Raw genomic sequence first — 24,309 nt, forward strand, 5'->3', positions numbered from 1 at the left:
GCAAAAAACCCAAAGACTGCACCTGCAACTCGATTTAACAAATTAAGAAAATCAACTATAATCACTTTTAACAGTTCCCTTATGAGCCGCACATGATGCTGCCAACGTTCCAAGCAATTCTGCAATCCCTTTTGGAAAGGCTGTTGAGGATCTCCATCCTTTTTGCTTTCACATTGTCTACTGACAAGCAAACGGGTGCCTTGGAGCACTGACTGGATCTTTGGTATCTCTTCACTGTCAACCTCAAGCAAATAATCGAGGAGTGTCAGAAGAAACGTGATGTGAACTCACTGTTCAGTCTTGCGTACTGACATTTCTGGTGGAGGGTATGAAAACATTTCTGTTTGAACATGTGAAGTGATCGAGCCGAGTCTTGTCTCACTGTAACAGGTCAGAACACATTCTATAGCCATCTCTCTGTCTCTCCTTTCCCATCTTGGTTTTTTTTGTGTTGGACCTCGTATTCCCTGAGAGAGTTCCCAGCCAGCTGAACCACTCACTGCACAGCTACACCTCTGCTTTATGCTAGTGCTGCATTCTCATGGTCCTGGGAGCCTGGAAGGAACCCAGCTTTGCTCCTGGCACAGACAACAATAAGTCAGAGAACCAATGATAATTATTGTTACAAATCCCTCTTTCATCTTACGATCATTTCTTTGCTTATGAGCAGGAATTTCTGATCGTGCTCTATGTAACCAGCTACCAAGTATTACCTAGTATTATGTAAATACTACCAAGTATTTAACTAACTTTCCCTGGGAAAGCAAATTTAACAGTTTTAAGGAGTTTCAAGTTTTATGGAAGTGCTATTAACCAAGTTCGGTGTAAAACACTGCACTGCTTGGGTGCAACTTTCTGTGACCAAGTATGCACAGACTAAAGCACCAAGAGGGAAGAGTCACATTGCTTATAAATAACTGTATTATATTAGATTTGCTTCATAAATTATAGAACTGGGGCTTCTTTCCACAACACACAGAATTTGTCTTCAATTGAAGGAATCCAGACTTTTTTAAGCACGCAGCAGGATGCCGTCCACAAACAGCACAGTTTAACTCCAGACAGACTCTCACTATAGCTCATCCAATGCTTTGACACTGCAGGAACCCCAGCCCTGGGCTCGGGCACTACAGGTGCACAGATCCTGGCTGAAGGCTGAACTGTGACAGCAAAGCAAGGCAAGCACTTTGAACAGCATTCTCATTGATCTCTGGTGTGCACAGCTTCAAGTAAAAAGTCTGGAAAACTGTGACTGGAAAAGATCCTTTTCACCTCTTCCTCCCCCTCTTTTACTTCTGATGCTGATGCCCTGATTTGGGGCTTCTGGGAGTGGTGGTTTTACAGTGGGAAAATTCCTTCTTAGCTTAGTTGTGTGTTATTCCTGGATGAGGTCCATACCCAGCGATGAGAAGGCATACATTTATTAGCCCCATTTTCCAAACTAAGTATGAAGCACTTTACAGATTGGGTTTTTTTGGGGTTTGTTTTTTTTTTTTTTTTTTTTTTTTTCCCCAGTATATGTGTAAGCAACCCCTCTTTCCACTAAAAACACTGCTTGTTTTGAGAGTAGGAGGTCAGGTGAATTGAGCAGGACTTTGCTCACAGCTGCTGTGACAAGTGAACTGTCACAGGAGCATCACTCCCTCCTGGTGCTCCCTTGCCCAAATTTTGGAAAATCTCACACAAATAGCTATACTTTCATACTTAAAAACCCCCCAACCCCAAACAAACACCTTATTATGTCATGTTAGTTCTGATTAAAGAGTGAAAAACTACATTAAAGGAATTCTAGAGAGAAAACTCTTTACCCAGCAATACATTCGATTAATACTCTGGGAAGAAACTATGAACTTATTAAGAAAACCCAAAACATCAGCTGCAGAGCATCTCCCTCAGCAGCACGTGAAAACCAGTGTAGAGACTGAAGCAGCGGTAGCATCCCTACCAGGTAAACTCCCTAGATGGGAAGGAAGTGTAAGGAGGGGCTGGTGCTGCAGCATGGCCATGGGCTGAGAGGAGCACAGACTGCACTGCTGGGATGGAAGAAGCGCCACGCCTGCCCCCTACACCTCCCAGCACCTGACATCACACTGCTTTCCCATTTGAAGTATCTTTTCATACTGTGTATGAACATTCAACTTAGGTTCTTAGTGAGTCAGGTGATATTTGGCTTGAACAGGATTCAAGCATCAAGAATCTCCTAATGGAAGAGGACAGTAAACCATCACAGTAACCAAAGTCAGGTGGTTATGGAGAACCAAGATTGCTACACCTAGCCCCTCCACTCACATTTGCCAGCTCTCCACTCTTCTTTTTTTTAGCAGCCTTTTCTGATACCTAGATGAACAGCAACGGGTAATACACCGTTACCATTTAAACTTACCCTGTTGTGTGTGGTATTTGGTTTCCAACGCTTGTCTAGCAGCATATGGAAATAAGTTTTGAGTGTCTTCAGCAACGCTGGTAGTTTTTATGACCTTGAAATGTTTTTTTTATGCTCAATTACCCCCCAAAGGCAGGCTGATGACAGTGCCACTGCATACAAACCACTGTCCTTTAACACACTGGCCTGCTAATCATCAACACAGGCCCATCCTCCAACATGCAACCCCCCAAATTCCCCTCAGCATAAGGCACAGCAAGTACTGTGTGTACTGCTGCTTTCAGTTCTGGTGTCCTCAACATGGGAAGGATATACATCTATTGAGTCCAGAGGCCATAAAAGATGATCAGAGGGCTGGAGCACCTCCCAGATGAAGACAGCCTAAGAGAGTTGGAGTTGCTCAGCCTGGAGAAGGCTCTGAGACCTTAAAGCAGACTTCCAGTACTTAAAAGGGGCTAAGGGAAAGCTGAGGGGAGGCTCTTTACCAGGGAGTGCAGAAATAGGATGAGGGGTAACAGTTTTAAGCTGAAAGAGGGGAGATGTAGCTTAAATGTTAGGAAGAAATTTATTAGCGTGAGAGTTGTGAGGCACTGGCACAGGTTGCCCAGAGAAGTTGTGGATGACTCATTCCAAAGCCAGGCTGGATGAGGCTTTGAGCAACCTGATCCCATGGAAGATGTCCCTGCCCACGGCAGGAGTTTGGAACTGGATTATCTTCAGGGTCTCTTCCAGCCCAAACCATTCCACGAGTCTATAAAATGAGCACCTGCCTTGTGCACTGAGCAGGATGAAAATGCAGCTGATTGCGAGGCATTAACAATGAACTCACAGCAGTTCTCTGTAACTGCCTTTAAGCTAGGGGGTCAGGGAGAAGTATGAGCCTAGGCAGCGACTATTTTGTCTCCAGTGGTTTGTCACAGTCACTGCCTCAGAGAGGGACAGCAGTCAGTTTCCTGCCATGGAAATGAAGCAATGGTGCTGTGAGATGCACCATCTACATTTAAATGATTTTGATTACTGACTAGCACTCTGAATTAAAAAAAAATAACTTTCAGCAGTGTATTTTACTGTTGCCAACTTTATATCAAATTAAAGGCCAGTCTGCTTTTACTTAGACTCAGTTTCTCCTTTTCAGTTACTACAGAAGAATCTTAGACAAAACCACTATTAAATGTATTTAATTTTTCTTAGAAAAAGCATGTTAGCCCTAAACTTCATCTAATCAACACTCCCTCCTTGGCTGTGACAAACTTCACTTATCTTCAACAAAGCTGCACAGAAACAGTTCTACAACCTCACCCCAGACCTGAATGGAGTGCAAGGAGGATTTTCCAGTCAAATGCAAAACTCGCTGCCAGTCCAGTAGCAGTCATCCCCCATCACCCTGTTGCAGCAAACCCACACCCTTTGCTGCCTGAGCTCAACCCAGCAAGGTGCCTTAGTGGGGTGTGCTGGCTCCAGTTCCCATTTATTTGCCAATCCAGTAACTAAAAAGCATTTATGACAGACATGCAAGGACTGCCACAGTCACTGTGCCTTTGTATTTTAAAATGTAGAAGTCAGAATCATTTAAGCACACTGCTTCTACTAAAAAGTTTCTGAAAGAAGATATGGAGCATGTACAGAAGAAAATACCCTGAAGTTCTGTAAAAGCACATTTTAAATGTGCCGCAGTTGAAACCCAAGAGCATTTTCAATACATAAAGACATAGTCAGGGAAGTTGATATGTGGCCCTGCTTGCCCCACCATAAGGGGAACAATGACAGATCAATCCATTAGGACAGGTCATAGAGATTTGCTGATGTTCCCAAGAGAAAGCACTTGCTACAGAGTTTACTCACAGGTTTTATTTACACTTGTCTACAGAATCATTTTGCCTTACATTTTATCTAAGCCAAATGAAACCATAATTTTCCTTTGTCTTTAGCCCATCATTTGCTAAATTTAAAACCTTCCATCTTTTAAGTACAGCAATGATTTTAAAACAAAGCACAAGAAAAAAGCCCAAGGCTAACAACATAGCATCTACTAGGTCTGATTTTTACAGTTTAGTACTTGGACTCAGGAGTTGTCAGAGGCACAGTTACAAGACTAACCTGCTCTTGTGCAACCTACACACATTTAGCACTGAAATTAGATATAAAAGATAGCATTAAAGAAGAAACTGCAGAGCATTTTCTTCTGCAAAAGATTACCAAAATACTTCTACACTGAAAATGTTTCACTTCTAGAACAGTCCCAAAGAAGTGGCTAAAGATGAAAAAAAAGAAAGAAAGCAGAATGTAGTAAATTTTGCTCCGTTTGTTCATTTAAGAAAAGCAATGGTCAAATATAGGTTTGGAAATTTTACTACTGAAATACATAGATATATTGCTACTCGCTTGCTCACAAAGAATTTTCCTTCACATACTTACCTTATGATGGCACTGAAGATACTTAAACCTTTCTTAACCAAACGGAGCTCAAGAGAGATTGAGTTTTAATGCAATATTGCTAGCAAAATAAGATTCAATAAAGCATTTTAAGCCATAAATTACGTTTCAGGGAAAAAGAACGACTGATGAAGAACACATTTAACATGTCAGAACTTTCTAGTTTATTAATTTTCATTTTTTAGTATAAATAAATTTCCGATACCTTGAAAATTTTAGTCAGTCCCAAATGAATGTTATGGATGGCCTACAGAAGCTTCACTTGATGCCAAGAAGCTAGTTCCATGTTCCTCATCTCAAGAGTAGTTCTTAAATGATCCTTTCATAAGGAAGGATCAGAGAGTCCAGGGTCTGTGCATGTGAAAACACTGTAGCCAACGCACACTGCAGAAAGGGCACTTTGCTGGCTGCAGCAAAGAATCTCTAGTACCAGGTATAGGCACCTATGAGACTGGAGCAACAGAGGGAACATCACCCAACATTCCAAATATCCCCGCTTCAAAGGAATGAAGTCTAATTCCATCTACAGAATTGTGTGATGGACTGATTACTTAATAGCTATTTTACTAAAGCACAGCTAAAGAGAAGGAGAGGGGCATCCATCTTTACTTTTACTTCAACACAGAAAAAATAGGAAATAAGGTACTCACTACTGTCATCCGGTGGGTAACACCAGCTCTACAACTACACTCATCTTTCATGGTCCCACACAAGTTACACCAAACCAGCTCAGCAGCTCGATGCAGAAAGTTCTTCCCTTCCTACATTAACTCAGATACTTCTAACTGTCATGTGAAGAGCAGAGTTGTACTAGAACATATCCAACCTGTGCCTGCTAATGCGTATGAGAGAGCCAGGAATCGAGTAACTGAGTCTTTAAAAATAATAAAAAACCCCCTTACTCAAATAATAAAACTTCACACCTCCTCTGGGGAGTTTATGGCTTAAAATGCTACCTCACTTTTTGTATCCTGAATGAACAAAGCTGCAGTTTTCCAGAAAGCAAGGACAGACATGCACCTCTACTAGCAGATTCAGCACTTCTGACCAAGTAAGACACCAACTTCTTAAAAATGTCTCATGCACTGATTGGAATTTGTGTTTTGTTTGTTTTGTGGTTTGTTTTGTTTTTTTTTTTCCCCAAATGTGAGCTTTGATACATTATTTCTTTTTAGAACTTGTACGGGAACCAGAATGGGAAGATCCGGATGATGATCTGCGGCGTCTGTAAGATATAAATGGAGAAAGCATGCAAAGAAGTAAGTTGAAATTCATTTTAGCATCTACTTTGAGTAGTCTGTTTCCTATAATAGCTGAAAGCCAAGTATATCTGATAAGGGGCCTTATAAGAATATAGCAGTAGCTTTAAACCACTTTAAACTCACAAATGTGAATTTAATACTACAAATCTAAGTTTAATACTGAAATAAGAGAATACAATTTCTAAATGCAATAGTTACTTATGAAAATAAATCAATAATGCACAGGTTAACCCTTTCACACACTGACAAAATAGTGACTCAGGCCTTTCTATGGAACATACTTCTAACAGGAAGAAGTTTCATTGGGGGGGTGGAAAAAAAAAAACCTACAGAGGTTTTAATAGGAAGTAAAAGTAGGGGAAGTCAGAAAGCTACTTTTAATATTGGCATAACTGATCAGATTAAATTCCTTCCTAGTGAATCTCAGTCCTTCAGGAAAAAAAATAAAAAAAATCACACATTGAAATACACCCATTCTTATTCTACATAAACCCAAACCTTTCGGGTGACCGTGATCTCGATCGTCTTTTTTTGCGATCACCAGATGAAGATGATCTAGAACGACTTCGCTTCTTGCTTCTCTCGGGGGAAGATGATGAACGAGAGCTTGAGTAAGATCTTTTTCTTGGGGTGGAAGAACCCCTGTAGGACCTGGAGCTGGATCTTTATTGATTAAGAAATAAATCAGATTTAATTCTGGTATAATATAGAAAGAACAAAGAAAGAACAAAAAGCGACAAGTTTTCATCAACACTCACTACTCTAGTTATATCAGTGTTTTATCAAATGAATTTACAGATAATTTAATACTTACTCCTTAGTTATCTGCCAATAAAGGCTGCTAGTGCTGTGGGAGTGTTCTTAAATTTTGCTAACTGGTGTTTCATGATATACAGAGCACCAATGGTTTGGAAACCTCTTTCCAGTGTTCACTGGAATGATATTTTGAGAAAGCAGCGATGGGAGACAGGGACAGGACGTAGTTAAATTCACAAAGCAAAATCACTTGAAAACCCCATGATGTAATATTGATTTAACAATGCTTCACCTCATACTAATAGATATTTCACACTGGCAATTTGTAAAGTAGACCTCATCTTAGTAAGACAGTACCAACCCTCAACAGGTATACTTACAAATCTCACAATAAATGTGGACAGAGTGTAAGACTTTCCACAATGAAAATACTTAAAAAAACCCTCCAGTCATTTTGGCATTTAAAAATGAAAATTAACCAGCTTTTCTTACAAACCACAAAAAAATTACTTTGGTTATCTAGAACAAAAAACAAACCAAGGAAAAAAACACTTGTGGAAAAAGTAACAGAGGTAGAAAGTCCTTAACTGTAATCACAAAATCATATAAAAATGCTCAAATGCATTTTTGCTGTAAGCTGTATAATTTAAAAAACACAACACCATGGTACACGTTGTTGGCAAACTATTTTCAGAGTTCTCACTGTAAATAACAACATTGTCCCCTTTCCCAAGCTAATACACAGCAGACACTCTGTGGATGCCATGTGGCACAAGCGAAGGACTTGGCTCAGCTGACATGTCACTTGAGCACCCAGTGGGGGCACCAACACTCTTTGTCTCTTCCTAAAAGCATGGACCCAACCTTGTGCTTGCCCTCACGTGATAACCCACAGCGTGTTTTGGCCACCAAAGGGTGGTGGGACCATTGGTGATTGGTCTTCCCAACTCAAATTTCCTTATTTACAGGTCTGAGATTCTCTGCATGCATGGAGATGGGTCAGATCTTCATTCCACCAGGAACGGAAACGTCCTGCCAACAGGATGCCTGTGCAGGGACACCTCAAAGAACTTTGATACTTTTGTTACTCTTCCCTGTGCAGTTCTGTAACTGCAACACAGAAACGAACAGCTAGCTCAAACTCCTGTCAGCTTCTCATGTGATTTACTACCCAGCATTTTTATTCAGGCCCCCCTCCCATTTATAAAGATATAATAAATATATATGGAATAAGTGTATTCCACAACAAGTGGAAACCGTAAAACCAGCAAAAATTACTGAAGCAAGTAAACATGCATTCAATTCTTCTTCCTTCAAAGTGAAGATCTGTGGCGTCCACTCGTCTAGCTTAGATCAGACTTAAACTCTTCAACCAAAACTTTGCATTCTCAAGAAATACATCTGTAGTGGTAACAACCTCATGCAGACACCCCAGGAATTCTGACATTGAAGATAAAAACAAGTTAATGTTTTCTGACTGGCATAATTTTATGATGAAATCAACAACCAGCTGGTTCTTCTGTCTTTTTTTTTTCCTCTCTGCAAGGAGAGAGTGCTACCTCATTCACCTTGATTTCGACCCACGAGATCTAGAGTGTTCTCTGGAACTGGAACGAGATCTTGATCTGGAACTGGAAGAACTTCTTGAATGGGACCTGAAACAACAGGGAAGACTTTTTCCACTATCTGACTGGTATTTAGCAGAATAACTGTTAGCAGCAGTCAACTACACATCCATACAATTGTGCCTAGAGTCACTAAAGAGATGACCATTTCCCCCTACCCCCTAGTATCACTACAGTACATTTTGAAACAGAACCTTTAACATAGTAAGATAATGCATTAAAAGATTTATACAGTCAGTTTTTTATTATAGTTCCTAAAACAAAGCAGAGAATTTAAACAAGACTGCAGTTTGGCAAAGTGAAACAACTGTGTAGCTATTAACTATTTAAATAAATCAACGCCTTAACTTTTAATTTGTGCTTTAACTTGAAAACCATCACTTTCTTTGAGGAGTATATAATAGCATCAGGACTAGCTGGCTCACATTTTCCCTGAGTCAGTTCTCACAAGCATTTTGTAAGCAGTTTCAAATTTGCATAAAAGATTCTCCTCTGCATTATAAATTCAGTCGTAGTTAATTATTGACTAAAATACAGATGTATCTAACAGTATCTGCAACTAGTCACATTGTTTTCAAATTTTTCAGGTTGATGGATTTTCTTTAAAGCACAAACCACAAGAGACAGGTAAAAACGGTAGCAGAGTTGCAGTAACTGTTGTAAAAAGAAGGCATTGCAATTGAATTCTAATAATCTTTTCAGGAAAAACATATTATACACGCTGTCAAGTCTCAAGTTCATACTGTTACCATGACTTTTTCATTTTACTGTGCAAAACAAAGTACGAACACAGGCTAACTGGAAAACATATTTAAACCTTTTTGAAAATCAAAAAGTATCCACAAGTGGCCATTGATATTTCCAATGAATTAGCTCTAGCTAGAAGCAATAAGTTCAACAGGAAGTTGAAAGATATCCAGCAATTTTCAGTTATGACAGGATACTTCTAACTTCACCGTTAACATTTGTGAATCAAAGAACAAATTATGGCCAGTCCTGTCATCTTTGACTTTTCCATCTCTAACCCTCAGAACTGCACTCAAACACAGCCCATACTGGCTGCGTAATACCCTCACGTAGGACAGCACAACCATTTCCTCAAAGATCTTGCTCCACAACTCACTTCATTTACAAAACCTGGTGCCAGCCAGTCATCTTAGTCACCATCATGCCCCTAGCGCTCCTCCTTAGACCCACACAGCAAATACATGTCCAAGCTGGTATTGGAAGGAGCGAGGAAGCTGACAATAGGTTTTATAAAGAGTGTAACTCTCACAAAAGAGGCAGCATTAAAAAAACATGACAGCAATGGGGAGAAAGACAAAAGAGACAGTGGCTGATATCTGGTTAGTGTGAGGGTCTGAAGAATAAGGGCACTGATCACAGTGGTGAGAGCAGAAAGGTGCAGCCATAAAGCGAGGAAGTTTAGCAGGAATTCGAACATTATGGATATGAACTTTATGAGCTAGTACCAATTTGAGGTCTTAAACTTATCAGTACCATTGTTGCATCAGTTGCAAGGCAGCTAGAAAGCTACAACATTATTTACATCACGTGATTACAAAACATTTATTGAACTTTCCATGTATTACTGCATTTAAATAACTTTGTGAGATACTAAATAGACGCAGTAGACTTTTTTTTTGTGGTCCCATGACCAATATAAATATTGAGTCTTATTCTGACAGTATTGCTGCTGCACTTAAGGCTTTGTTGCTTGCTTGCCAAATTAAGTTTGAGTTTCTTGTCATTGTTTCCAGGACATATTCCATCCTGTCCTTTCACTAAACCTGTCTGGACCACATCGTAACTGCCCTCTCCTGCCACTTCCTCCCACTTTATCAATACCACCCTTCTGCTTCACTGTCTGACAACTCTGCCCCATATTGCTAAAAAAAGTGCACCCATTGACTCACATATGGCCAACAAGTCTAAAAATAAAACTGAAAAAGTCACATTTTCAAATTCATTTGAAGGATTCAATTGAAATATCAACTTAAATTTACTAAGACAGGAAAAATACACATGAAGCCTCCCCTACCGAGGATCCACAGAAGCTCAGAACAATACATCATCTACCTGCATAAATTCTGTACAAAAAATTGTTCACACTATTAAACTAAAATTGTAAGGCAATCAAGAAAAAAAAGTAAATAAATAAGTTAGATACTGACATTTTGCCTGGCGTTACCCTTGACCTGTACCCGTTTACCTGGACCTAGACCTTGAGCTTGAATGAGAGGATGAGCGTGATGAAGATCGTGAGTGGGAAGATCGAGACTTAGAACGACTGCGCCTATTGGATTTCTTTTTCTTATTAGTGTCCTCTTCTTCACTGGCATCAAGATTATATTTTGAAAGGTCAGCATCATCTTCATCCTCATCCTGTAAAAATGTAGACAAAAAATACTTATATTTCATAGAATCATAGAATAACCAGGTTGGAAAAGACCCACCGGATCATCCAGTCCAACCATTCCTATCAAACACCAAACCATGCCCCTTAGCACCTTGTCCACCCGTGCCTTAAACACCTCCAGGGAAGGTGAATCAACCACCTCCCTGGGCAGCCTCTGCCAGTGCCCAATGACCCTTTCTGTGAAAAAGTTTTTCCTAATGTCCACCATAAACCTCCCCTGGCAGAACTTGAGGCCATTCCCTCTTGTCCTGTCCCCTGTCACTTGGGAGAAGAGACCAGCACCCTCCTCTCTACAACTTCCTTTCAGGTAGTTATAAAGAGCAATGAGGTCTCCCCTCAGCCTCCTCTTCTCCAGGCTAAACAACCCCAGCTCTCTCAGCCGTTCCTCATACGGCCTGTTCTCCAGCCCCCTCACCAGCTTCGTTGCTCTTCTCTGGACTCGCTCCAGAGCCTCAACATCCTTCTTGTGGTGAGGGGCCCAGAAATGAACACAAGATTCGAAGATTCGAGATGCAGTCTCACCAGTGCCGAGTACAGAGGGAGGATAACCTCCCTGGACCTGCTGGTCACGCCGTTTCTGATCCAAGCCAAGATGCCATTGGCCTTTTTGGCTACCTGGGCACACTGCTGGCTCATGTTCAGTTGGCTGTCAACCAACACCCCCAGGTCCTTCTCCTCCAGGCAGCTTTCTAGACAGACTTCACCTTTGATTATTCTCTACAGTTAGTGTTTTTACTTATTCTATGCCTTACTTTTTGGTTTTTTTTTAACCTCTGAAAATACTGGTTTGAGCGTGTTTAATGAGATCTAAATGTTTTACTATTAAAGATTGACTGAAAGTTTGTGTTTCAGAGCAAATTAATAAAATCCTGCCCCTCAAAATGTTTCATTTGGATCTCAGATAAGCTTCAATTTTTTGTAGTTTAAAAAAATGATACATCTCTGAATGCAGGTATTCAGAACAAAACAGAGCCTGTGCACATACAATACAGAAACTGTAGGCACCATTATTCTGATAGCTACTCCCCCACATCGCTTTAGAGGCGGCTAAAAATATAGACCAAATCTTACTGACAACTGCTGAACAGCACTATAGGAATGATTATAAAAATAACTGCTAGGAAAAAACCAAACCAATATACTCTACCTCATCCAATTTATACTTGGAAAGATCTTCATCCTCATCCTCCTCATCTTCCCCTTCAGACTCCTTATCTTCTACTTCCTTCAGGATAGATGCAGGACCAACTGGCTTCCCTCTATACTTTTTCTTTTTGCGTCCAAACTAAGAAATTTTATTCCATTAGGAAATGATTTAATCAAAAGTAATTTCCAACCACTTTTTTTGATAAAACTTCTACGAGAAAATAAATATACATCAATTTAAAAGACAATATTGCTCAAAGGGAAGAAGTATCACGAAACATCAATTGGTAACAAGAAGCTTTTTGAAGAGATGCTTGTCTTTGATAAAATTAGTACCCACAGATAGAATTACTGGCAATCCGTATTTTACAAATGGTTATTTTCTCTGTGCCTGTGGGATAACTTTGTAAAACAATGGTGAACATCTGGCTGAAAACAACTTGAATGATCCTGAGCCTGTTCCTTAAGAACTTTAACCGTCTCAGGTTGTACTAGTTCTATTTGAACTTGTTCTCAGTTTTTGCTGCCCAAAAGACAGATCAGTTCCCGTTCAGTTCAGAACTTTTACACTTCAGTATTTGACAGAGGATGCGTTACACCGTCCTGCTGACCAGAGCTTTACACTGCAAGGATGCCAAATGCCAAGGAAAGCATCCTTAACACCACTCACACCAGTAATGCGCACACCCAATCTTACCTCATCATACTCCCCATCTGACTCTTCACGCTCTATGTATTCAACGTTCTCTCGTTCATTAAATCCTCCTCCGTATCCTTTAAAAAGTGGCAAAACAAGACAATCTCTTGAGTTACATCAAATTCAGCTACAGTAAGCACTAAGTTTAGAATAAACTTTCTATTCCTTTTTATTTGAGTGGAAAACTTCAACAGATTCAACTATTTCTGCTTTGTAAATTACTGCAAGCATGTGCAACACACTGTGCCCTGCACATGACTGCAAATTTACTTTGAGAGCCACCAGAACTTGAAAAACGATAAAACTATTATTAATATTCTTATAGTATTAAATAAGACTGTTAAAATATTATTTTTCCTTTTAAATAAGCCCCATGCTCTTCTCCATGCTCCAGTTTTTAATACGAATTAGCATTACATTCTCTGCCTAATCTCATTTGCAGTGGTAACAGTATAAACAGCTAGGACCATGGTGTAAGAATATCTTCTGTTCTAGTTACCGCAGCATTCATTCTTAATGCAGGAGGAGCTTGAAATGCATCACGGCGTGACCAAACCACAGACCTCATTAAGAGATAACATTCTAATCTATACAGCCTTCAAACAGCATTCTCATGACTGCTGGGGCCTCTGTCAGTGGACATTGATACATACAAGGTCTTTTGAAGTTCAAAGAAATGCTGCACTACTCCTTCCACATGCCTTAGTATCAAAATCAAATATGCAAGCAGTTTAGCTGAATACATGTTGACTTTCCAAATGAAACCATCACATACTTTAAAAGTAATCACACACAGAAGTAATCAAGTCTAAGAACCCACAGATTTATTTACAGGTGAGAGATCACTCAACTTTGCTACTTTTGCTGTGAAAACAATCCCTTTAAATTACCTTGCAACGTATAAAAAGAATTTTTCTTACAGTAATTTGAGTTTCTTTAAAACAACACCCATCTTACCTGTCCTCTCCTCCAATTTAGCATACTTTGGAGTATTACACATATTGCATTCTGATCTTCTGGCCCAGTTCACATTACCACATCTTCAGAAGCAAAAAGAACAAAACCAGAAATAAGAAACATTTTATTTCAAAGAAAAAGCTCAAATGTTGGGGCAACACTTCTTAAAAAAACATAAGAACGTATTTGCCGTGCTTTAGCAGTAACCTGCAGCCACCAGGACAACACAGCCAACTCCATGGCCAATAGTCACACAGACAGAGCACTGCAAGAACCTGTGGCTACTTCCCTGACGTGAGGGCAACAGGAAGACCACCACGCTGGCCAAATCTAGGGGAAATAAATACAATTCGCAGGCAGACAAGTTAACAGTAAGACTGCACAAAATGTGTTAGAATGCTTCATTCCCCTTCAAAGGCAGCATCCGCAGTTCAGAGGAGTTAATGGAAGAGCCACCATGGGAATGCCTACAAGTGGCCCTCATCAATGGACAGCTACAGCTACACACTTCTGTTACTGGCACTTCCATCTCGCAGCATCCTAAACTGCTCTTCATCCTTCACCCACCCACACTATCACTGGGATGCTAGAGGAGGAGAAGGTCTGTAGGACACAGCCTAGCTAGGAACCTGGAAAGGTACAACAATCCTCAAGCACGCCACCAAGCAAATTCCCTCAGCTGCTGGGACTCATGGTGCTGCCCAAGAAATCTGTCCATCAGTGCGGCACAGCAGTGCAAAGGAAACTTGTCAAGCTGAGCACAGCTTCGGTTTAACAGAATAAACCAAAAACCATCCAGGTTCCACTGGTCAGGCGGCTGACTCAGTCAGTAAAACCCAAAATTCTTAAAAGCGCTCCAGAAAATCTGACTACTTTCCCAGAATCAAAGCATTTTATTAAAGCACTCCTTTCCTAATTTAGATCTTAATATTCTTGATTGATGTCTTGGAGAAACAGCTAAGAATCAAATTATGTGCTAAACATTACTTGTTAACTATTTAGTGAACATTAACAATAAACTACAAAACTTCAATGAAGGTGTAACTTCTGTCTGTACGTTTCTTCCAAACTTGAGAAGTGCCTCAGAAAACCATGAAATTCTACATTTCTACTCTTGATTTTTTAAGCTTTTTCCAGTCATGTTAATTAATTAACTGCTGTCCAGCAAACAAAAGTGGGTGCTATCCTCAGAGCACAATACTACCAGAAGAACAGCTGAGGGTTTTGATCGCTCTTCTCTCACAGGTACCAATGAGTTTACACAGAGAAGATCAAGTATCATGATGTGGATGTGCTGTGTGCCTCTAAGAACACTCTGGAGTTTTAAAGGGCGTACGTTTTACACTGCCAGTCATTAGCACTGAAGAGGCCACGACTCTTCTCTGCAAGTGTCTTCCCTATTTCGGTCCCTCCAGCTTTCATCATTTTGGCTTCTGTTGTTTTTTCTGGAAGAAAAAGAAACAAACAAAACCCAAACAGTTCTCAAACACATTCCTTAATCACTAACTGAAAACTTAATATTATTTTCATTTAAGAGGGAGAAACGGACGAGGAGAAAAGGATGCATCGCCTCAGATACTCACCCCTTCCACATCTGTTGCAGCTGGTTCTCCTCGCGAAGTTAACATTCCCACACCTGGAAACAAAGACAGAGAGAGCACGAAGACGCAGTTAACGGAACTGGAAACGCCACACGCCGAGACCTGAAGCCAAACGCCTTTGTGTTTCCGACCCAACCGGCTCCGCGTTAAACCCCGAGTTCTCAGGCCGGGCCCTGCCCCGGGCGCGCTGGCGCCGGCCCCGCGGGGCGGCGGGACGAGGAGCTGCGAACCGCGTCGCGAGGAGCGGGGGCCCGCGCTCACTTCTTGTCGGGACAGATCCAGTCCCCGTCGCTCACGCGGAAATTCTTGGTCGACATCTCGGGCCGCGCCGAGCCGAGCCCAGCCCAGCGCCAGCGCCGCCGCCGCCGCCTCGGAAGAGGCCCGGGGCCCTGCACCGGGCGGGCTGCCCGTCGCGCCTGCGCCCGCTGCAGCAGCGAGAGGCGCCGCCGCCGGCAGCGATTTGGGTCAGGCAGCGCCGCGGACGCCTCAGCCCGGCCGTGGGGAGCGGCGCCCCCCAGCGGCGCGGAGGGCCACGTGCGGCGGTGGCGGCCCCGGGCGGGTCAGGGGGCTGTGCTGCCTGCCGGGAGCAGCCCCGGGGGGCGGCTCATCCCTGCTGTAGGCACTCGCTTATTCCTGGCGGTTTGTTTTCCTACAGTCGCTACTCTGTCCCCTCAAAGTGCCAGGAACTGAGCTGCCCAGCCTCCTCTGGGAGGAAATTGAATTTCTTCCCCATGAGGGTGGGAGGCCCTGGCACAGGTTGCCCAGGGAAGCTGTGGCTGCCCCATCCCTGGAGGTGTTCAAGGCCAGGCTGGATGGGGCCTTGGGCAGCCTGATCTAGTGGGAGGTGTCCCTGCCCTTGGCAGGGGGTTTGGAACTAGATGATCTTTAAGGTCCCTTCCAACCTAAACTGTTCTGTGATTCTATGAAAGCAAATCCCGGTGAGTGGCCCTCACTGCAGTAGAACACAGAGAGGAACCAATTGACAGAGAGTGAAAAAGAAATTAAATCAGGCCTGGTTTTCACAGACCACATCGTGCACAAGGTTCAGAATCGTTTCTCTGTGCTGGCCCTAAGGAAATCCCCGTGAGGACATCCAGAATGTTTTAAACAGGGCTAAATCAGTAGTATAAATATTCATGTTAGGGTGTTCAAGTAGATCCATCATTTAAAAAAAACCCTTTAAAAACGGTGAAGATGCCAATGGTTGGCATGCCTGTAGGTTTGCTCGGCATCAGGATGACAGCCCTCGTGTTCCGTGTGTACCACACTGGCTGAGCCTGGAAGCTTCTTCAAACCACCTCTGAGCTCTTTCCTTTTTATTTTTGGACTGGCAATGATCTAGAAAGAACTGCTGCACTTAGGTTGAACAGCACTGCCTAATTAAGTACATGCAACATGCTTATTTATAGCAAATGCTACCTTCCTGGCAGTTTTTATTCCCTTTCTCTCCTGTGCTCTAACCATATCCTGTGGAAAAATCGCTTGGAATCTGTTTATGGGACTGGTTTCTATCAAATCCTCTCTCCAGTTCATGAGGCAAGGTGACAGCATTATAGCTATTTATCTATAAAAGTATAAACCAGTGTGAGTGCACTTGAAGAATATGTTAGGGTGCCAGATTTGTCTGCCACAGACAAAGGGCTATGTAAGAATTCCCTGTTATGAAATGTCCATAATCATCAGAAAGAACTAAACTTATACTTTCATGCAGCCAGAGAGGGTCTCATATGAAGGGCTGTGCTAGAATTTTGAACAATGTCTTTGAAAAATCTTGCTTTTCTCCATCCCAGAATTAGAAGGAACAAGGCAAAATGCCAGATGAAAAGGAGGTGGTGACAGGCTGGCTGCTGCAGAGCTTGTTGGTTGGGACTGCCTGGGCTGCAGCAGCGGGTCCTGCACTGCACTCATGTTTGTGTACACATCCCAGTGAAGAAGTGATGTTTCCTGGATCAGCGGTTCAGCGTGCAAAATTTAAAACCTCAATTAGCCATTTTTTCTCTGTGGCACTGAATAATCAATCTAAACTTAAATTAGATATCAGAATCTTAATGCTATAGTAGATGACAGCAAATCTTTGTTCACTTTGTCAGCATAGAGCTTGAAAGTGAGGTAAAGCATTGCTTGAAGAAAGCTGGAGAACCCAACTGCAGCCCAGAATGCCTGGTGGGATTCACTCCTGCCATCCTGTGATGTTTTAGTCAGTACATTAGGTGGCACTTCAGTAACACACATTTTTCCAGGTGCTGTTGTTATGGCAGATTAAGAGCCTGGTTTTTAGATGGAATTCAGGGAAGATATTTTAAATATCAACATATTGATTATTTAAAAAGAAAAAAACATCACTGTCACCATGCATGATTGGCACTGGAAATTGAATGCAAGATGATTTTTTGAGTTACAGATGATGCAGAACATAAAGCTGGCAAACTGTATCAGGATTGTGTAGTATGTGTCTCCCTCCAGACCTCCTACAAGCAGGACTTTTCTACTGTCACCTGCCTTTTCCAGCACAACAGACGCTACCCAGGAAAACAGAGCTGGGGAGGAGTGTGGGACATATGGGTTATGGGGAGCGGATGAAGGACCTGGGCTTATTTCATCTGAAGAAAAGGAGGCTGAGGGGAGACTTCATTGTTCTTTACAGCTCCCTGAAAGGACTTTGTAGCAAGATGGGTGCTCTTCTCCCAAATAATGAGTGGTAGGATGAGAGGAAATAGCCTTAATTTGCGGCAGGTGAAGTTTATATTGGACATTAGGAAAAATTACTTCACAGCAAGGACTGTCAAGCTCTGGAACACGCTGTGCAGGGAAGTGGTGGAGCCACCATCCCTGGAGGAATTTAAGAGCCACGTGGAAGTGGTGCTTAGGGACATGGTTTAGTGGTGGACTTGGCAGTGTGAGGTTTACGGTTGGACTCGATGATCTTAAAGGTCTTTTCCAACCTAAATGATTCTGTGATTCTATGTCATTAACAAACTTGCTGAGGGTGCACTCTGTCCCCTCACTCAGGTTATTGATGAAGAAGTTGAACAAGACTGGGCCCAGTACTGACCCTGGGGAACACTGCTGGCCACAGGCTTCCAAATGGACTCTATGGAGTTGATAATAATCCTGTGGACTCTGCCATCCAGCCAGGTCTCAATCCACCTCACTTCCCACTGTTGTGGGAGACAGTGTCAGAAACCTTGCTGAAGACAACATCCACTGCTCTCCTCTCATCTGCCCAGCCAGGCATGCCATCATAGAAGGCTCTCAGATTGGTTCATTATGGTGTTCCTAGAATATGTGTCTCCCTGCTGTTGGTGCCTTCAGAAACACCAAAGAAAGGGTGGAGCCCTTGTGATGATCTCACGGCCTTTGTGTGGCTTCCGTGCCACTACAAGGGTAGGCTTCTATAGAACAAAATTTCAAGTAAGCTCAGAGGATGCTTCTCTTCTACAACTTCTTCTACAATTACCTGAAGGGAGGTTGTGGAGAGGAGGGAGCTGGCCTCTTCTCCCAAGTGACAGGGGACAGGACAAGAGGGAATGGCCTCAAGCTCTGCCAGGGGAGGTTCAGGCTCGACATAAGGGAAAAATTCTTCACTGAAAGGGCAATGGAACAGGCTGCCCAGGGAGGTGGTTGACTCGCCTTCCCTGGAGGTGTTTAAGGTGCGGGTGGATGAGGTGCTGAGGGGCATGGTTTAGAGATTAGTGGGAATGGTTGGACTCGATGATCCGGTGGGTCTCTTCCAAGCCGGTGATTCTATGATTCTTTATGTTGAATGATGAAATCCTCATGCTGTTCAGGTCAGGAAAAAAATCCCTGGTCAATTTGTTCATAATCCCTGGATTTCTCGTCAGGGAAATTGAGCTTACTTTTTACATTAAGAAATGAAGAGATTATGCACTGTTTTAAAAATAAGCAGAGGTGAAACCACAATTCACATCATGATAATTTCAGGCTTAAATATTTAAAAACTTACTGAGATATAAGGAGAAGCATTTTTAACATGTGCTTTTTTTCTGCTGAAGGAAACTTCGCAGAGGAGTCTCTGGCCAGGCACCTGAAGCCAGCAGTTTGAAGTGATCAGCTGTGTTTTGAAAGCAGGACCTCTCCCTATATATGCAGAGGAAGTATTTCTGTAGCTTCTGTTGGCTCAATTTACTTCAAGAACTGGATTTATTAAAAGCTGAGAAGTCAACTAGGGACTGGAAAAAAATATTTATCTTTTAATTTATGAATACAAGCAAGGCCCAAGCAGACAAGATCTTCTACAGTCTGGAAGGATGTTGTGACCAGACACAATCTGTTGTTCAACTAAGTGACTATGTAGGATATTCCCTTTATTTATTTGTAATAAACCAGTTAGCTTTACTTAAAGTTTTTGATATGCTGATCTTCTTTTCCTGTATTTCTTACCAGAGTTTCATTTAAATATCTCCTCTCCATTTCACAGTATCTTATGAACAATTTTATTGGATTTCTGTTTCTATTATAGTACGTTTTGTCTTCAAATGTGGGTAAGGAATTGATAATAACCAAGTAAATGAGAAATACATCACCCATCATTTTAACATAATGAAACCGAGCAGTTGAGAATGAAAAAATGTACAGAAAACTATTTAATTGGTCTGTCTCTAGACAGCCAATTCCTACCAACAAGCTCTGAAAATCAGTTTTCCTGAAGAAAAGCTAAGTAGTGCAAAGGCCAGCTGAGATCAAAGTCAGGTAATTAAAGGAAGGTTGCCCATGCTTCATGGCTCACTCATTCTGTTCTTCATGTCCTGTCCTGGTAGGATGTCTGCATGCCGTGCTCTTTAGTAAGCACCTTGGGGCAACTAGGTTGTAATCATCACTTTAAAGCACTTAATACATTGTTGATGCATTGCAAGACGTAATAGCAATAATAATGGCAGATCTAGTGCAATGTGCTTCCATCAGATGGAATCTAACTATTATGAAAACCTATTTTTGTTGATGTAATTGAACATACACTGAATTATGCTGTGAAACTGCTTGCTTTTCAAAGTGCATCACGACTTCACAGATAGTTGTTTGAACAAGAAATAGTGAAAATGCAGGGCCTATGTTAAAAAGTGCAAATGCTATACACCATTCAGGACACTTAGAGGTTTGTGATTTACTCTGAAATACCAGGAGTGCTGTGCTGGGAAGCAGTTTGAGGATGGGCCATAACATTTGGAGAGTTGGTCTTCTAAAGTTTACATTTTTGGTGTGGCAGACATTTGGCAATAGAGTTTTTCAAGCAAGTGATGCGTGCTGCCATGTCACTTGAGCTGCCATGCTTCTGGAGGAAAGGTTATCTCTAACGTGCGACCTCTAGAGAGGTTAGACACTGCTTGTCATTTAATAGTTTAATAAATAAAGAATTATTTGAATCTGCTGAGAGTACATAAAATCACAGAATAAATGTTTTAAATAATAGTCTGAAAATGTTTGGTCTAGTAAGAGTAGAGTTGGCCAATACTTACTAAATCATTTGAACATGGGGTTGAAAGGGACTTGAAGAGGTCACTTGGTCCTCTGTCAGGGTTTTGGGGGTGCAGCTGGAGACCAACCACACCAGCCACTGTGTTAATCCCAAACCAGGTGCTCCCTGCCTGTGCTGCATAAACTGTCCAATAATCTGGCCTCTGGTCATTCATAGCCAAGCATCAAGCAGCAATCAGAAACATTCTGACCTAAAACTGCCTTTCAGCAGGTTCGGCAGGGGGCTTTCTGTTTCTCCATCATCTGGTTTGAAAAAGGCCTGAAAAAGTACATTCTCTTCTGTTAACATCATCTGGCATACGTGCAGGGGCCATTCCTCTTCTCACTACTTCACACACAGATTTTAGAAGCTTCCCTCCTAAGTCTCATTTTCCAGATCTTTAATTGTCGTTGTTGCCCGGCTCCTGGCTGTGTCCCCCTGCCGGCTGCACTCCCTCGGAGGAGTGTGAGGGTGTCACTGGGCACCCTGCTGCGGCTGAGCTCTGCTGGGTACGGCACAGGGGCTATGTTGCTTTGCTTTTGTGCAATGCTGCTGTTTGTGTGTGTTAAAAAAATCATACTTAGTTTTTTTCCCCAGGAGCATCACATCATGAATAGGCACTCAGTTTATGACTCAGTGTAGGTCAATGCTTTTTGTGATACTGTTGCTCTTCCATAGTCCACTATGTAAGACTTGTATATTGATTTCTCCCTTTGAAGTCTGCTACTTTGCATATGTTTTTTTATTTATTAATTTATGAATTTCAGATCAGTTCTCTAAATACCAAAGTAATTCCAAATGCTTATTTTGATTTTCTTTTTTTTTATTCAATCTGGATTGCATTTCTTTAACCTGTGCATGTGAGTGTCACACAGCTTATGTCAGAGGTTTTTCTCAAGGGAAGGTAGATCATGCCTGGATAGTTCCCTCCAGCTTGATGGAGATGCTCATTAGAGTGAGAGGAGGTTTAACATGACACATGCAAGTTTTGTTTTCACATAAATCTTGTAGCACTTTTGATACTAGGTATGTTATTTGCTGTTCTGCCGAATGTTAAATATTTTTACATGTCACTAGTAAGCCTGTAACAGGAAAGACTTTGCCTAAAGAGTGTGTGAATCCACCTCAGCTTTAAAAGGAAATGTGTGCATGTCCATTGCCTTGGTATCTTGCCCACGTGCTTTGCATCTCACCCTTCACATCTACCATCAACAAGTAATTTATAATGACATGGAGTTTCAATAGTCAAATGTGCAGGGACAATCAAATGGATCATATTTCATTATTACATTTTTACTCCTAAACAACAGCAATATATTCTCTAACTGAGCTCTCGATGCTGTTGACAACAGCCTTTCCTACAATAAGAATTGTGATATAGATGCATTATTTTCTCCAGCAAATTCTACCTGTCAGACAGTTATTTTAGTTCTAGTGCTCCTTCTCCAAAATAAATAAGGACCTGTGATACACTTCACTCTTTTGACAGGAAAATCCAAACATGTCTTTGCCCACAATTTAGTTGACATTTGCAATACAGGTTGGGATTTTGTTTTAGAGCCACAGGAGATCTCATTTGTATTTTTAGACTTAATCTCCAAAGCAGATGTAAAATACAGTAACATTTTCTTATCATTTAGGACAAGTAACCTCTCCAGCAGAGCCATATTTCTGGATTGTGAAAGAGTACAGTTAAACGTGACACCATCCAAGAGCTGACACTATATCTCTAAAATATTAAGAATTACTTTTTAATGCAGCAACTAAATACTCTCTGGCTGGTGAGATCTGACAAGGGGATGTCCTGGCTGGCATAATCCAGGAATATTGAGGGTTTTTCTAAGAGTGACTAGGGTAAATCTTTTTTTACATTAAAAAATGATTTTTTTTTCCCAAGATTTTCTTTTAAGAAGGAGCCAGTTGGGAAGAACTCCAGTTGCCATGCCCAGTCCACATCTCACATTCAGAGATGGCAAATATCGGTGAAGGATAAGGATTCTCTGACTTTGAGGATAAATGGCAAGATCAAATAGTTATGAATTGATCATGAATACATTTAGATAGAAATTAGAAAATGGAGTTTAGCCATCCAAGAGTAAAGGTCTGAAATGGTTTTCCAAATTAAATTGGGGAAGAAAGATTCTAAATAAGTTAAGATGGAACCTGGTAAATTTATGGAGAGGCTTGTTCGATTTATCAGAGGACTCACTGGTGAGGGAAAGCTGTTTCTGTGATACGAGTTTCTGAGTATCATGTACACTGGCTTTTTCTGGCAATATGAAAAGTGCTTGGGTCATTGTTCTCGCTACATTGTGCCACATCAGCACAATGTTCAGGGTTCCCCTTAGTTACCTGTGGAGGTCCAGGCATAGTTTTTTCTCCTTGGTAGGAGGCTTCAAGGCTGCTTTGTCTCCCAGCTTTCTCTGAGGAAATGACTAATGATGATGAGCTCTGGACTCATGAGAAGTTGCTTGGTTCACTTCTGGTTTTGGAGGGTTGCTTTGCTTGCTTTTACAGAGCAATGGAGCAGTCTAAGACCTTCAGACATGGTTGGATGGACAGCATATCAGTATTCCACCCTACGTTTTCTGGTTTTGGATCAATTTCAGAAGTTCTTCCAAATTCCATAACTTTATATTTCATTGTACATATTTTGCAGATATACTTATGAATTTTTAGTAATTCAGAAATCTTTAGTCAATGCACTTGAAAGTCTCCCACTGTGTTTGTCCCACTGTGCTTCCCTCTGTTTTCAGCAGGACATGTGCTGTGTGAAAGCAACAGCTTCTCATGAGGGTGAATTACCCTGCGGTTGCCCAAGAAACTGCTTTGCAGCTGCTGGGTTTCTCTCACTTTCTCTTCTGCCTCCCTTCTCTTTTTCTGACCCACTTTGGCATCTTCCAAGATTCCTCCCTGGAACCAGAGGAGGAAAGACTTGCCATTTGGCCCTTTTTCAGTAAGTTACTGGTGCACCATGATCTCTGCAGATCATTATGTGAGGACACACAGGCCTCCTTCCTCTGGTATCTCATTGTCCCTGGAAAACACAAAAGGCATTTCCACTATTCAAGCTTGACTGTGAAGGTGAGCGGGGATGGGTTATAATGATGAGACGTGTGATATCTGAGAAGGGTGATGTCTGATGGGTTCCGTGCAGGCAGCATCTCTGTGCTCTTGTGTCACTGAAGGAATAATAAGGCTCCCAGCAAGAAGAGCAGAAGATGTACTCTCTAAACCTGCTGCTTAAAGGATGGCGAAGCATTTAAGAAAAATACAACTAAATAAGCCAATATTCATATTTTTCAAAAGGTGTATATGAACACCATGTAGGTGAGATGCGGAATAAATAATGCCCCGGTTGACACTTATAATTACCACGGTTCAGAAAAGATTATTTTGAACACAAATTTGTTTGACTAAAAACATTTAATGGGCAAGTGCAGTAGAAATAAAGGTGAGGCTTGTACGAAGAAGATCTAATATATATTTTTAAAAAGCCAGGTTGGAAAGGGTTCATCACTTAAGCATTAATTGTCAAGCAAAACAAGATGTGATTA

At 41.6% G+C, this 24,309-nt stretch overlaps 1 protein-coding gene across 1 annotated transcript; it reads right to left on the reverse strand.

Moving 5' to 3' along the window:
* Window positions 1-4,524: 4,524 nt before the first annotated feature.
* Window positions 4,525-15,680, reverse strand: LOC138723169 (zinc finger Ran-binding domain-containing protein 2). The gene is made up of 10 exons (XM_069862075.1): window positions 15,541-15,680; window positions 15,262-15,314; window positions 15,015-15,123; window positions 13,679-13,761; window positions 12,722-12,798; window positions 12,026-12,163; window positions 10,672-10,844; window positions 8,403-8,489; window positions 6,577-6,741; window positions 4,525-6,041 (listed from the first exon to the last, which is right to left on the reverse strand). Exons 1-10 carry the CDS (start codon window positions 15,594-15,596, stop codon window positions 5,978-5,980), a joined length of 1,005 nt encoding a protein of 334 aa, XP_069718176.1. The 5' UTR covers window positions 15,597-15,680; the 3' UTR covers window positions 4,525-5,977.
* Between the last annotated feature and the right edge of the window lie 8,629 nt (window positions 15,681-24,309).

This window comes from Phaenicophaeus curvirostris, chromosome 8 (genome assembly GCF_032191515.1).
Source record: "Phaenicophaeus curvirostris isolate KB17595 chromosome 8, BPBGC_Pcur_1.0, whole genome shotgun sequence".
Lineage (NCBI taxonomy): Eukaryota > Metazoa > Chordata > Aves > Cuculiformes > Cuculidae > Phaenicophaeus > Phaenicophaeus curvirostris.